We start from the raw sequence: 14,238 nt of genomic DNA, 5'->3' as shown, positions 1-14,238 counted from the left end.
ATCAAAACTCACCAAGCTCATCTTACTTATGCACTTGTGTAAGTTGATGATATTATCATCAGTTTATCACTGCGTCCTCTCCCTCCTACATTCAAGAACTCATTGGTTGTCTCAGCGGCAAGTTTACTCTTAAGGATCTAGGGGATCTCCACAATTTTCTAGGAATTGAAGTTCAAAGAAGACCGGATGGCTCCTTGTTTCTCTCCCAGCAGAAATATATGCGGGATCTTCTCCAAAAGTGTAAAATGGACAAGGGCAAACCTCTTGGCACTCCAATGATTTCTGGACTAAAATTGTCACATAGTAGTGGCAGTGACATGGACAATCCTTCACTCTACCGATTAGTTGTGGGAGCTCTCCTGTAGCAGTCACAAGGGCCAAAATCTCATTTATTGTCAATAAAGCCTGCCAATTTATGTCCTCTGTTCAACAGAGTCAATGTAAGGCAGTTAAAAGAATCCTTTGTTACCTAGTTGGCACCCAAGAGTTTGGAATTCTGCTCAGACCAGCAGCTAACCCTCTGAGTTTGAATCTGTGAGGGTACTGTGATGCTGACTGGGCTGCTGATTTGGATGATTGAAGATCCACCTCGGGGATTGTGTCTACCTGTGACCAAATTTCATTATCTGGTGGTCAAAGAACAGCCCACTGTTGCTTGATCAAGCCCAGAGGCAGAATATAGGAGCATGGTTGATTTCACTGCTGAGCTTATATGGATCCAAACTCTGCTTACTGAACTAAAAGTACCTATCTCAGCACCCATTGTGTACTGTGACAATCTCAGTGCCATCATGCTAGCCAAAAAGCCGGTTCTACATAATAGAACTAAGCACATGGAGCTGAATCTCTTCTTTGTGAGAAAGAGTTATGGAAGGAAAATTACTTGTTGCTCACATGTTTAACACTGAGCAACCGGCTGATGTGCTGACCACTTCTTTGAGAGAAAAGCTTTTTGTAGCAGATTTTCAAAGTTATGAAAAGCCCAGTTTCAGGGGACATAAGAGAGTAAGCTGAGTAAAGGATCTAAAAGAGCCTAGAAGCTAGAAACATTTAGAGCAATTATAAGAGCTGCTAGCTAGGATAGATGCCCCCTAACGGTCCCTAACTAACTAAAGTTGGTAAAGAGCTTTCTACCCCTTTGGTCTAGAGTGCTGAACACTCTACTTATCTATGTATATATATTGAGTCACCACTCTAATGTTATTTTTAACCCCTCTTTCTAGTAGCAGGCATAGCTTCCTTTGTCCTCGGTTGTCACTGTCTGCCTCTTCCTCTCTCGTAAATCACTAATACTCTAAATTTTTCCTTGAATTTCAGTCGTTTGTCATATTACATCATTTCTATTTTCCATGTCTTCCAATTCTCTGCATCTTTTCGGAGTTGTTCTCTTTCTTGGACCGAGCAGCTCTTCAGATTGTGAAAGAACCACAAAATAGTATATGGTATGGAAGGGGACAAGCAAAAGGAAAAATGGACTTAATTTCGGCTGAATTATTCAGGTGTTCTTGTCCAATTTGAAGAGTTCAAAGTGATCTGTATATTGTAGAAGTTTGTGACTGTGTTATTCTGGTTTTAGAAAAAGGGGAAATGTACCTTGCCCTCATGAATTTTGTGCCATCGACAGCAATGTGTTGTTGTTGTTGTTGTTGTTGACAGCAATGTGTGGGATGCTATTGCTGCTATACCTGCTACACATTCTAGCCCTTGGAAGTTCATTTTTGAGGGTTACACTGCTTCCAAACCCTTGCTCTCCTTTATAGTAGGTGATCAGTCTCATTTTAACTTTTGGAAAGACCGTTGGATATGAGATACCTCTTTCAACCTAGCCCTTCCTTGTCTTCATAATCTATTTTTCTTGCATCATCTCCTATTGGGTCCTTTTTGTGGTTTATGTTTTCGTCTTTCAAAATAGTGGATATTAAATCATTTTGTGCAGCTTTCTAATCTCCGTTATATGACTCCTCATTTTGTTGGGTGTAAAAGATAATTTTTGAATTAATTGAGCAAACTGATATTTGTAATCTGTATTGTTAAAAAAGCTGTTAATATATTTTAGGAACATGTTTTTTCATATGCAGATATCAGCAACAGCGGCGTCTCAGGGAAAGCTCAGAAATTGGTGCAGGCCTTATTGGTCATATTCATTTGAACGAGGTAGTTAGAATGTTAGATGTCTTTCATTTCAAATTTGAGCCTACCTATATGTTGCTACCAACCTGACCCTAGACTTATCTTTGGTTGATGGCGACTATACTATAAATTTTTCCGGTGCTATCTATACTACAATGTGCAAACATGACCAAAGACGTTCTTTCTATGGGGTTTCTTCTTTTGCTTTCTTTATCAGATATGTAGTGGGGTTGCCAAGCACTTATTCTGCAGCATGAGCTTTTCATAAACTTGTATAAAACCATAACTAGCTGAATCTGGTCAAATTAGTGCCTCTTTTATCTAGATGCATTTGTTTTTGAAAAGTTGTTATTCTGTGATTTTTTTTTTAATATATTTTTTAAATGTTACAATAATAGAGTTAGCTGAGTAAAGAGAGGTAGAATGAGTTAGGAGATCAAGAAGAGTCTAGAAGCTACTAGATGCTACTAGCTGTTAGAGTAGTTAAGTTATAACTGTTAGAACTGTTAACAATGGCTGCTAGGATAACAGTCCGTAAATAACTAAAGCTTGTAAATACCTTTTTTCCCTTTAGTCTAGAGTGCTGAATACTCTTCCTATCTATGTATAAATACTCTAATGAGAACTCAACACTCACTTTCTACATTTCTCTCCTTCTGCTTCTCTCTTTGTTCTCTCTTCTTCTCACCTTCTCTCTACACTGAAACACCATCATATAATGTTTACACATATTTGAATTTGAATGCATATACTGCAACTTTTGTTTCCTTCCATTGCATGCATACATATACCTGCGTGTAACTATAAATTCTACAATTTTAGATCAGCTAATTTATACAATTTTTATACAAGTAATACCTTTATCAATCTCAGTAGCTTAAGGAAGGAATGGTAACAAAACTAATGATCTTCTCTATTAGTAGGGCTGCCATAAGCTTGTCAAATCAGAACAAATGTCTACTAAACTAAATTGAAAGATCACTAATGTGAAACAGGGTTTTGATAGCTTGCTAGTGAAAGGTTTTTTTTTCCCCATTAAGTTTATTCATGATTTATTCAGTTTGTTACCTAGTCCTGCTGGTCTTAGTGATTAGTCTGTTTTTAATTCTGAATTGCTGGGTTTTGGTAATGATTATTTCCTGTCTGTTAACTTTTTCTTTTTGGTTTGAATGTTAGTTTTATGATTGCTCCATTATTAGAGTATAATGGTGGATGAGTGGGACATATATTTTATTCAGAACAAATAATGTTGGTGGAAAATTGGAGGATCTGTAAAGCTGACGAGAGATTGAAAGAATTTTTTTCCCTTCATATGAGAACACTACAAAACCAATTATAAAATTGGATGCATGGAAGATTGTTTGTTAAAGAGACTAGTGTAGACTGAAGATAAGGTTTTTGGTGGAACCCCTAGATAAGAACTTGTTTTTTGATTGAGCCCAGTGGTCTTTGACCTATGTTGCCAATCCTATTGAATGGAATAAGCTTGGTTGTTGTTAAGTAGGCCTCATTATTATTAGGTTTAAATACTCTGTTAGTCTTTATAGTTTTACCAAATTTTTATTAGGTTTGTATCGTTTAAAAGTTCGTAATTGGGTCCTCTATTAGATGAAAATTTTGAATAAAGTCCTTACTAGTAGTTATCTTTTAGGAAAAGAACGCATTAATCCTAGATTATTTTCTTCTAGAATATTTAACAATCCATCTTACAAAAGCACACAATGAATATTCCAAGACTATTTCGTATTTTTTAGCAAAAAACAGTTAGCAAGGACTAAATTGAAAACTTTATCTAATATAGGAATTCAATTATAAGCTTTTAAATTATAAGGACTTACTATAGGGATTGAAGAGTAACTAACCATAGCCGCCTTATTATTATTATTATTTGGCTTGTATGAATTTTGGATCCTTGTAAAATATATGCCTTTTGGTTTTGGTCCATATAAATTTCTTATTTTTTTATTTTATTTCATTTCTCTTGTTGGATATTGGTCCTAGTAAAATTTTAGACCCTTAGTTTTGTCCATTTAATGCTGACATGGTAGGATAATGCTAAGGCCTGAAGGTTGGATGCAGAGATGGTTTATCTTGCCAAGCTAGTACTTAGTATTTAATGTGTCCTATTAGCATTTAATTGGCCATGTCAATGTTTACTAAGGCAACCAAGACCCAACATTTTAAATTTTACAAGGACCAAAAGAAAAGGAAAAAGAGAAAAATAATGGGACTAAAATTTAAAAACACGTATTTTACAAGGACCAAAGACTCATTTAAGTCTTACTACTGTTATTATTATTATTGATAAAAATAACTATTAACTTTTTGAACAGGTAATGTTAAAGAAGCTGAAGATCAATTTGGAGGAAATTTTTCAAAGATGCCAAGATAGAGTTATGTCCTTTTACAAGAAGAAGAAAGTTAGTAGTATTTTCAAGAGGATTGCACTGGATGTCAGGTGAATCTGCAGTTCTCTCATAATGCATTTGGATGACATGCTACACTTTTCATGTTTGTCTGATTTACTTAGTTGTTGACTTATAAGTTCTCTATTTTGTCTATTTAATTGAAAACCAAAAAGAAATGGAAGTGTCTACTAAGTGTCCACTAGACGGAGGATCAGAACTAGTTTTTGTTTTTAAAAATCATTTTAGCTTGAATAAGCGACCAAATTTCTAGTTCAAGTTTAATTAAATTTTATTCTTCCTCTAATCTGAACCATGCCGAGCCTTAATTAGCAGAATGGCAATCCCCACAAATGGCCATATGGTTTTTTGGCAATCCTATCTCCTGATAAGTTAATAGGCAATGTGCTGAACCATTTTATATGTTGTACTAAAAAGAGATGTTTACTGATGAAATATATTTTTTCAGTACATGCTGTCACTTTTTCACTCAATAGGCTTTATTTAGGAGCCTGAGAATAATTACACTACCACGTTGGATACTGGCATTTTATACATCAAGCTACTATCTATATGAATTGGCAACAGTGGCTAAGAGACAAATAGATACGGACATCATGAATGTTATGTTACTAACCTACACACTACTAGTTTTTGGAAATAAAGGGTAAATGTCGAAATATACCTTCAGAGACAATTAGGGACTAGTGGGGGCATCAACTGTAATCAGTTCTCCTGAATTGGCATAGGAAGTCAAGTGACGATATTTGTATGTGAGGGGGCTGATAAGAGGGCAAGTATCCATTTTGGGAGTAGACATAGGAGAGTGAGAGCTGTAGTGCACTAATTTGGGATTTTATCAGTTTTGCAATACCTATATTGTTATCTTTTTCCTCTTACACTGATATCAGTCTTGGGAGTGTTATTAATACACTTCATTTATTTTTGCTTATAATCTGTGGGTTCTGACATTATTTCTAACACTTCCCATCAAGTTGGAGCATATAAATCTAATGCTCCAAGCTTGTATCAAACATGTTGAATACAAGGTCCTTGACTCCTTGTTGGAATTTGTGAAGGTATCTACTATTTCAATCTTGAAACTTGCATTTTCAGTGGTAGTTACCTTAGAAAGGTCTTTTTGTTACACAAAGTGATAATTAATTAGATTAGAAGCAATACAAATTACTGCATGATTATCAAAGTGTAGCCTAAAAAAAAAAAAAACAAAAAATAATTTTTAAAAAATGCAAACTTCAATTTGATCCAGGTACATGCTCTCATCTGGCTGTACCTATTGCACTATAATCTGCTTTTGTAGTTGACTGAGCAACCACATTTTGCAATGCATTCAATAGAGTAAACAATTGTTTGGGTATTTCTACAGTTCGAGTCCTTCAATATGATATGTAGGTGAAACATCTGTTGTCCCTCAAAGTGAGTGAAAAAATGATGCTTCCGGATACTATTAAATTAAACACTGATTATTCAATTCAGATTTTTAGTATTGAATAGCATTGAAATTGACAAGTGTTAAGTGCTTTCTTGTGCACTGCAATGCTACTTTGAGCAAGATGCCTAAGCCAATGTCACAGAGCTTACTTGTGGAAAATGCTTGTTGCTAGAGATCCAAAAGTTACCCTCCTGCCAAATATCCCAAATGCTATGAATTGGAGAGCTTTGGCGTGGTTTTGTTTATCGAAGTCAAGAATTAGAGTGTATTCGTACTGTTTTAAGCTATCAGCACATTCAATGGAATCATTGCATCATAATGTACTAAAAAAATCAACTCTATTTTCTGTTGCGTATGTCAATTCGATATTGCAGAGATGAAACCCATTAAGTTTTCTCTCAAATTTTTGTGTCACTTAAACTTTGAGAATGGTTTCTATTTGACTAGATTTTCGCCTCATAAACTTCTTGATGGGGATTCAAATATCTGTTTCCTTACCCGCTTCCCCAAGAAATAACCCCAACTATTAAAGAGATAATATATTCTATACACTCTAATTTCGTGCTTTTTTCTACTAATCATTGCTCTTGACATTGAAATGTCAAGTTATTGAAAATTCTTGGACTTAAGAATATAATATCTCTGTTATTTTTAGCAGTGAGTGTTGCTCTTGCTCGCATTCTTCAGCACCGTGTGTAACGTTCCTTTGGCAAGATGATGATATGAATGAGTTAAATGTAACTGCAAACATTCTGTCTGACACAGTCTATCCAGCTCTGCTTGAAACAATAATCAAAGGTATTTTCATCTGGTTTTAGTTTAAAGAAGTCCTATGTTTCTTTTATCTTTTATTATGTATTTGTTGGAATAATTTGTTTTGGTTAGGAAACATGAAAAATATGAGAATGATTTCTGACTATTTTAGGATTTCGTTCTTGATTTTATCTGATATTATACACTAACCAAATGCACCTATTGTTTTTTATTTTTGGTCACTTGTATTAACTGTGAATTCCACCCTCTCAGTGACAACCCTGACCCAATGTGCATGCTCCCTGAAAAAAAGCCTTGTTGCTATCAAATATTTGATGACTTTTAGAAGTCTCTGGCCTTTTCCCTTGGCAGATGGTGTAAACAAGTTGCATCAAGCTTTCATGCTCACTAATGCAAGTTCATGTCTATTTCATGTGCCTAAGAACAAAGGCAACAATTGTAGCAAACATTGCCATTCCCCCAAATCGTATCTTCAATCAAATGGCCAGAGAGCAGCCTATATATATAAGCCTCGTATGAAACACCATGTGACTATGTGAGGTATTCGAGTTGCACCCAAACAACTTATTAAGGAGCCGTGGAACGTGCTTGCTCCTCCTGCTGCTTCTAATTGCTCCAAATTTGGCCTTAAGATTCTCAAACTTTTGTTAGTATTCATCTTTTCCATTCCAGTATGCACAATTGAAGCTCCACCGAGAACAAGTTCAAGGCTCTGATACCAGTGATAGAACTATTAGCAGTTCCATAGAGAAAGGGAGAATAGTTTGGATTGAACTGGGAATTGTTGATAATGTCTACAGAACCCTAAATTTGATACGATTGTTAAGCTGTCTTACTTTACCTGTTAGCTACTAATCCAAACTGATTCCTAACTCTCCCATAACGAGAATAATATGTAAAAGGGGGAAAGAGGATGTGCTAACATGGAAAATTTAATTCATGCTTTGGTTCCATAAAATGCTCTAACACTACTTTTTGCATTAATTGTTTGCCTAGCACCAGTATTACCAATTTTTTATGTTTAGCAGTTCTATCATCCAGCTAGAATTCCCCATTCTCTAGGTTGGCAACCATATCCATTATTATGGAATCGTGGAAAAGAAAATAATTTGAGTTTTTACCTTATCTTTTGTGCATAATTTGTTTCCAGCTTTTCTTGACAGATCTCTTATAATAAAGAACTACTGCTTAAGCTAAAAAAAAAAAAATCTTTTGTAGGGAATTTGTAAGACTGGGATTAAATGTTGGATAGTCAAAAGCCAACAAGAAAATGGGCTTAATGTTGTTAAGTACAGGATGTTGCTTTCAATGAGTGGATGCACTAAAGAAGGATTAGGACTTATTGCGTTATATAGAGAAATCATGGTAGTGGTTATTGTGGGGGGGAAAAGAATTGGAAGAATCTCATATTGGGTTGTTCAGTCATATCTCGAGGAGATATGTAAAACTTCCAGCATAGCCAGTATATTAGATGGAGGGTAGTCCAATAGCTAAAGGTAGAAGCAGGATCTAGAAAAACCATAGGTGACCCTCGAATAGGAAGTGTATATATTTACTGTCATGTGTTTCATTATTACTTGCACTCTTTAATCAATTTTGTTCTGACTTTCTCTCACTGGAAAAAAGGTGATCCTCGAATTCGCTCGGCGAATATAATCTGGGTTAATTCGGACACAAACACATGGGTTCGAAACCCCGGTAAATCTCCAAATGGTGAATTGGCGCTAGATATTGCTCTTGAGAAGGCAGCTGTTAAACAAAGTGGTGATGCTTGGAGGATTGTAATTGACTCCTGCCTTCCTGTTATTCACTTGATTGATACAAGGCGTTCGATACCTTATGCAATCAAGCAAATTCAGGAGCTATTTGGGATCTCATGTACTTTTGATCAAGCAATTCAGGTAAAATTCTGATGTTTGTGTTGAATAATAATATAATATACTGTTTACAGATCTTCCCTCTGCTCCGCTTCTTTTTGTATAATGAATTAAGAATACATTTAAGGTGGCACTGATCGGACCATTTGCTTTCAGTTCCTATTATATATTAAATTTAAGGTAGCTTCTGCATTGAGTTTCAAATTGTAATTATATACTCAACTATATTACAAGGCAGATATTGTATGGGTGACTCCTAGTAAAGAGAAATGAAAAGAAAAGATATTGTATGAAGTGAACATGTGTTTCATCATTTAGTTTCTTGTTTTCTGATTTATTTTCTGAAGTTTATATATTATTCCTAGTGTACTTCATGAGATGTGCAGCATTGTCATTGTGAGTTAGAGGTGGCTGCTTATATTATCATTTCCTACTTATTTTATGACTGCCTGAAACAGTTCTCTAATGCTAAGGATTACCATATAGTGCTTATTTTTAAATTCACTGCGAAGATAACATAAACCTTATCACTATTTTTTTATATGCTGGTTCCATGAGATATGTCGGTCACTTTGCTTTTGGTTTTGTTTATTTTTTTAAATAACAGTACATGAAATTATTTAGATAGTGATATTGAGTGTCTAAATGCTAACTGATGGTTGCTGCTTGATTGAGTTTACTCTATTATGCTTATATTTAAAATAATGATTTCTATGCTTAGTTGGGGATTGAGGTTTGCGTTAATAAACTAACAGAAAGTAAAGTAGATACTATTGAATTATATGTAGTTATTTACAAGCTTGTTTTTAATTGGGGCCATATTTAGGGTATTAATTCAAGAACTTAATATTGTGCTTATTTCCTGTCAGCTCTGCAAGAGCTCTTGTTACCAACTTATTTTTCTGTTCTCATTGCTGAGGAAGTCATTTTTTCCTGCAAGAATCTTTCTGTTCTTTATGGCTGCACTACTGATGGTAGAATGATGTCAAATTGTTTGATCATAATCTACTCTTTGGTAGCCCTGTCTACTTTTCAGTAGCCCCTATATTTGTGCTCTACCTTTGCCCTTTCTTTTAACACTTCTAGCTGTTTGCAGCGTCTTGCATCATCTGTGAAAATGGTGGCAAAAGGTGTTCTCCGTGAGCATCTTGTTCTTTTAGCTAGCAGTATGACATGTGGTGGAAATTTGGTTGGGTTCAATACGGGTGGATATAAAGCTCTTGCTCGTCAATTAAACATTCAAGTACCTTTTACTGATGCAACACTCTTTGTAAGTCTCTACCTTAATAAGCTTTTAAGCCTTAAGACTTATCATGTCATCAATTATCTTACTTTGCATATATGATTATGCAGACACCTAGAAAATGTTTTGAGCGAGCAGCTGAGAAATGTCATACGGACTCTTTATCAAGCATAGTTGCCTCCTGTTCTTGGGGTAAACATGTTGCAGTTGGTACAGGATCAAGATTTGATATTCTATGGAATGCGAATGAAGTATGATCAAACTCTGATTTAATGGACTTAATAAGCCACCTTATTGGTTGGAGTTCTATGATTCTTTATATATATATTTTTCAATATTGAATTTTTCTTTTGCAGATAAATTCAAAGGAGATTCGAGGGATGGATGTTTACAATTTTCTTCACATGGTCAAAAGCGTTAATGGCGAAGAGGAAAATAATGCTTGTTTGGGTGAAGACATTGATGATTTGCTAGACGAAGACGATGTAGACTTTGCTGTGTCCCCACAGCATAACTCTGGTTTTGAAGCTGTTTTTGAAGAGAATTGTGACCTATTGAATGGTTCAACAGCCAATGGTTGGGATACAGATCAAAATGAAGCAAAGTCAAATGATTGGTCAGCCTGGGGAGGTGGGAACAAAGTTGAAACAAAAGGCGGTGCATCCAAGGATTGGGATGCAAGCATAGGTGAAGCCAAAGAAAAATCAAATGATTGGTCAGCATGGGGAGGAGGGAATATAACTGAAACAAAAGATGGTGCATCCAAGGCTTGGGATTCAAGCATAGGTGAAGCCAAAGAAAAAACAAATGATTGGTCAGCCTGGGGAGGAGGGAATAAAGCTGAAACAAAAGACAGTGCCTCCAAGGCTTGGGGTGCAAGCACAGGTGAAGCCAAAGAAAAACCAAATGATTGGTCAGCATCGGCTGGAAACAAATCTGTAATACATGATGGCGGATCTGAAAGAGCACCAAAAGATTCTTGGAGGCCACAGAAGTTGATGTCTGATGTTAATCAAGGAGACTATACTAAGCCAAGTTCTTGGGATGCAAATACAGATCGGGAAAAAACACCATCAAATGATTGGTCAGCATGGGGTGGAAGCAAATCTGGTACACAGGATGGTGGATTTGAAAAAGCCCCAGAGGGTTCCTGGAATCAGAAGTTAAAATCTGTCCAGAAAGACTTTTCCGATTCCAGTGCTTGGAATGCAAAACAGGATGAGAAACAGTCAAATGACTGGTCATCTAGGAGAATTCAGGATGGTGGTTTTGAAAGGGCCCAAGAGGATACTTGGAATGCCAACACAGAACCAGCAAGAACAAAATCACATGACTGGTCAAATAGGGGCCATAATAAATCTCAATTTCAAGATGATTCTCAGAAGTCTGGTGCTTGGGGTGCAAAACCAGATCAGACAAGATCAAGTGACCGGTCGAATTGGCGGCAAAATAAATCTCAAGTTCAAGATGATTCTCAGACTTCTAGTGCCTGGGGTTCAAGACCAAATCAGACAAAAACCAGTTGGGGTCAAGATAAATCTCAAGCTCAAGATAATTCTCAGACTTCTAGTGCCTGGGGTTCAAGACCAAATCAGACAAAAACCAGTTGGGGTCAAGATAAATCTCAAGCTCAAGATGATTCTCCTAACTCCAGTGCTTGGCGTGCAAAACCAGATGAGACACTGACAAGTGATTGGTCCTGTTGGGGTCAAAACAAATCTCAAGCTCAAAATGATAACCAGAAGTCGAGTGCTTGGGGTGCGAAACCAGATCAGACAAAAGGAAGTGATTGGTCCAATTGGGGCCAAAATAAATCTCAAGCTCAGGAGGATTCTTGGAAGTCTGAGAAGTCCGGTGCTTGGGACATGAATGCAGATCAGCCAAAAGCAAGTTCAAATGATTGGCACGCAAGGGCTGGAAATAAATCTCAAATGCAAGATGGTGGATCTGAGGGAGCCCAAGAGAATTCTTGGGGAGCTCGTAAGTGGAAAGCTGAAGATAAGGTCAGAGCAGCTGTTATTCAAAATGATACATCTAGGTCTGGTGAATGGTCATCATGGGGAAGTAATAACAACAAAGGTGAACCAAAGGTCGGAGATGATGGTATACCGGTGGAGTCCAATGCTTGGGCCCATAAATCTGAGAATGTGAATGTGAACCAGAGTAAGGAAATTGAATCAAATTGGGATGCTAAGAAGCCTGTTGACAATAGCTCTTGGGGAAGACCCAAGTCCCAGGAAGACCGACCATGGAATACCCAGAATGAATCCAATCAAGCTGCAAGTTCACAGGGGTGGGAATCACAAATTGCTTCAGCCAATGCCGACAGTGACAAAAGTTTTCAGTGGGGAAAACGAGGCAGGGAATCATTCAAGAAAAATCGTTTCGAAGGTTCTCAAGGTTGGGGTTCAAATGCTGGTGACAGGCAGAACAAGGGTCGCCCTCCTAGAACACCTGGATCAAGGTTGGATATATACACATCTGAGGAGCAAGAGGTTTTGAAGGATATTGAACCCATTATGCAGTCAATCAGACGAATCATGCAACAAGAAGGGTATGTTCTCTCTCTGACAAATTAATGCAAATAATCATGCATTGAGTTTACAAGCCGAGAGATGATTGTAAGTGGCCATATTTTGAGGTTGATGTTTGTTCCTGGCATACTTTAGTTTGAGTTGTCTTCATGTGACCTTAAGGTCGGGTTCAAACTATGTAATCACTTACTGATGCAAATATCTCCTAACCCTGCATAATGTGAGATGCTTTTGTACCGGGTTGTCTTATGCCTAGTTTATTTTATAGCCATGGTTTTTAAAGTATGTTGATTGCAAGGCGCATATTATGGAAGTGGTATCACTACCACTATTTTGCTAATTTTGCTTTTAGAAACCCGCTACTAGCTATGTGCCTATGACAACCAACTTATCATTCTTCATCATACATAAGCTTACATTATTAGTTTCCATTTTATTACCTTTATATCTTATTTTCTTATAATAAATTTGTATTTGAAGGTACAATGATGGGGATCCATTAGCAGCAGATGATCAAACATTTATACTTGAGAATGTGTTTGAACACCATCCAGATAAAGAAAATAAAATGGGTGCTGGAATTGAACATGTCATGGTAACCAAATTCTTCCTTTGTTGCCATTTCAGCTTTCAGTTACATTTATAATTGAATTGTAGTTGCACTGGCTAAATGACGATTTCTTTTCCAAATCTTCTATCGGTGTTAAGCATGTGCTACTTATCTATGTATACGTTTGTGTATAAATTGATTATTGCGTGCGCTATGCTTTCGTATTTCTGAGATATTTTGTTTTTTCAGATTGACAAACACAGCGTTTATCAGGAAAGCAAATGTTTTTACGTGGTTTTGAAGGATGGAGAAAAAAGGGACTTTTCTTATCGTAAATGTTTAGGCAACTTCATAACGAAGAAGTATCCGGATGTTGCTGAATCGTTCGTCGGCAAGTACTTCCGTAAGCCTCGTCCAAGGGGGGATCAGGCCTCAACTCCAGGATTGTCAGAACAAGCCACAACTCCAGGGTTGTCGGAACAGGCCGCAGCTCCAGGGTTGCTAGGACCAGCTCCAACTCCAGGGTCGTCGGAACAGGCCCCCAATCCCGGTTTGGTGGAAACAAACTAGTAGAAGACCAGAACTGTCCATATTGTTTGTTGTACAGAGGGCAGGCCACTGAATAGTTGTTGATAACATCAGATCACAATTCCTGTAGGAAATGGTGTTTTCTAAGTTGTTGACTGTCATGACACTTGAGATGTGAATTACCATAGTACACATACTCTGATGTTAATATTTTTAGTCGTTGAATGCTAACCGCAGCTGATGTCTGATGAACGTGGCAAATCCTGCCAACCAATTTTCTTATCCTCAATCTGAGGTCGCTGGTGACCAGGATTGCAATATTCATATAACTGATTCTGGCATTAGTTTTTGGATGTTATTTGTTAATGGTGTTTCCTTATTTCTGTCACGCCTGCGAAGTTGATATACATGTCTCAACGATTGAATGTTATTTGTGCATGTCTCAACAATTTTTCCTTATTTTTCCTATGCATGCTAAGGCTGTGTTTGTTCTCCTATACATGTTCTTCAAGATATGGACACGGTGATACGTGTCTTGTGTTTGTTTGCCGAGACACAAAATTATGAAGGGCATGGTTATACACAATCATCCATTGTATTTTATCTCTCTAAAATGTTAGACACAAATTTCTAACTGGGATTGATTTTTTTTTTTTACAATTTTATCCCTTAATATTTCAAGAATCTCAACCATGCTCTTTTCATCTTTCACCTGATTTCTCCTCCAGCCTTTCTTCATTGTCT

At 36.8% G+C, this 14,238-nt stretch overlaps 1 protein-coding gene across 2 annotated transcripts in view; it reads left to right on the top strand.

The window, feature by feature from the left end:
* LOC107612703 (DNA-directed RNA polymerase V subunit 1) overlaps positions 1-13,953 on the top strand; it is a 25,827-nt gene extending 11,874 nt beyond the window's left edge. The window contains exons 11-19 of one of the 2 annotated variants that reach the window (XM_016314412.2): positions 2,079-2,154; positions 4,464-4,588; positions 6,647-6,786; positions 8,389-8,663; positions 9,736-9,909; positions 9,993-10,133; positions 10,239-12,436; positions 12,897-13,011; positions 13,216-13,953. In XM_016314412.2, the coding sequence (XP_016169898.1) occupies positions 2,079-2,154; positions 4,464-4,588; positions 6,647-6,786; positions 8,389-8,663; positions 9,736-9,909; positions 9,993-10,133; positions 10,239-12,436; positions 12,897-13,011; positions 13,216-13,536 (3,565 nt within the window). In that variant the 3' untranslated portion in view covers positions 13,537-13,953. Of the gene's footprint in view, positions 1-2,078; positions 2,155-4,463; positions 4,589-6,643; positions 6,787-8,388; positions 8,664-9,735; positions 9,910-9,992; positions 10,134-10,238; positions 12,437-12,896; positions 13,012-13,215 lie in introns of both variants that reach the window. The other variant, XM_016314411.2, reaches the window with a different exon arrangement.

The sequence above is a fragment of the Arachis ipaensis genome, chromosome B08 (assembly GCF_000816755.2).
Source record: "Arachis ipaensis cultivar K30076 chromosome B08, Araip1.1, whole genome shotgun sequence".
Classification (NCBI taxonomy): domain Eukaryota; kingdom Viridiplantae; phylum Streptophyta; class Magnoliopsida; order Fabales; family Fabaceae; genus Arachis; species Arachis ipaensis.
Note: the sequence above shows the minus strand (reverse complement) of the source record. Positions and strands in the feature narration are given on the sequence as shown.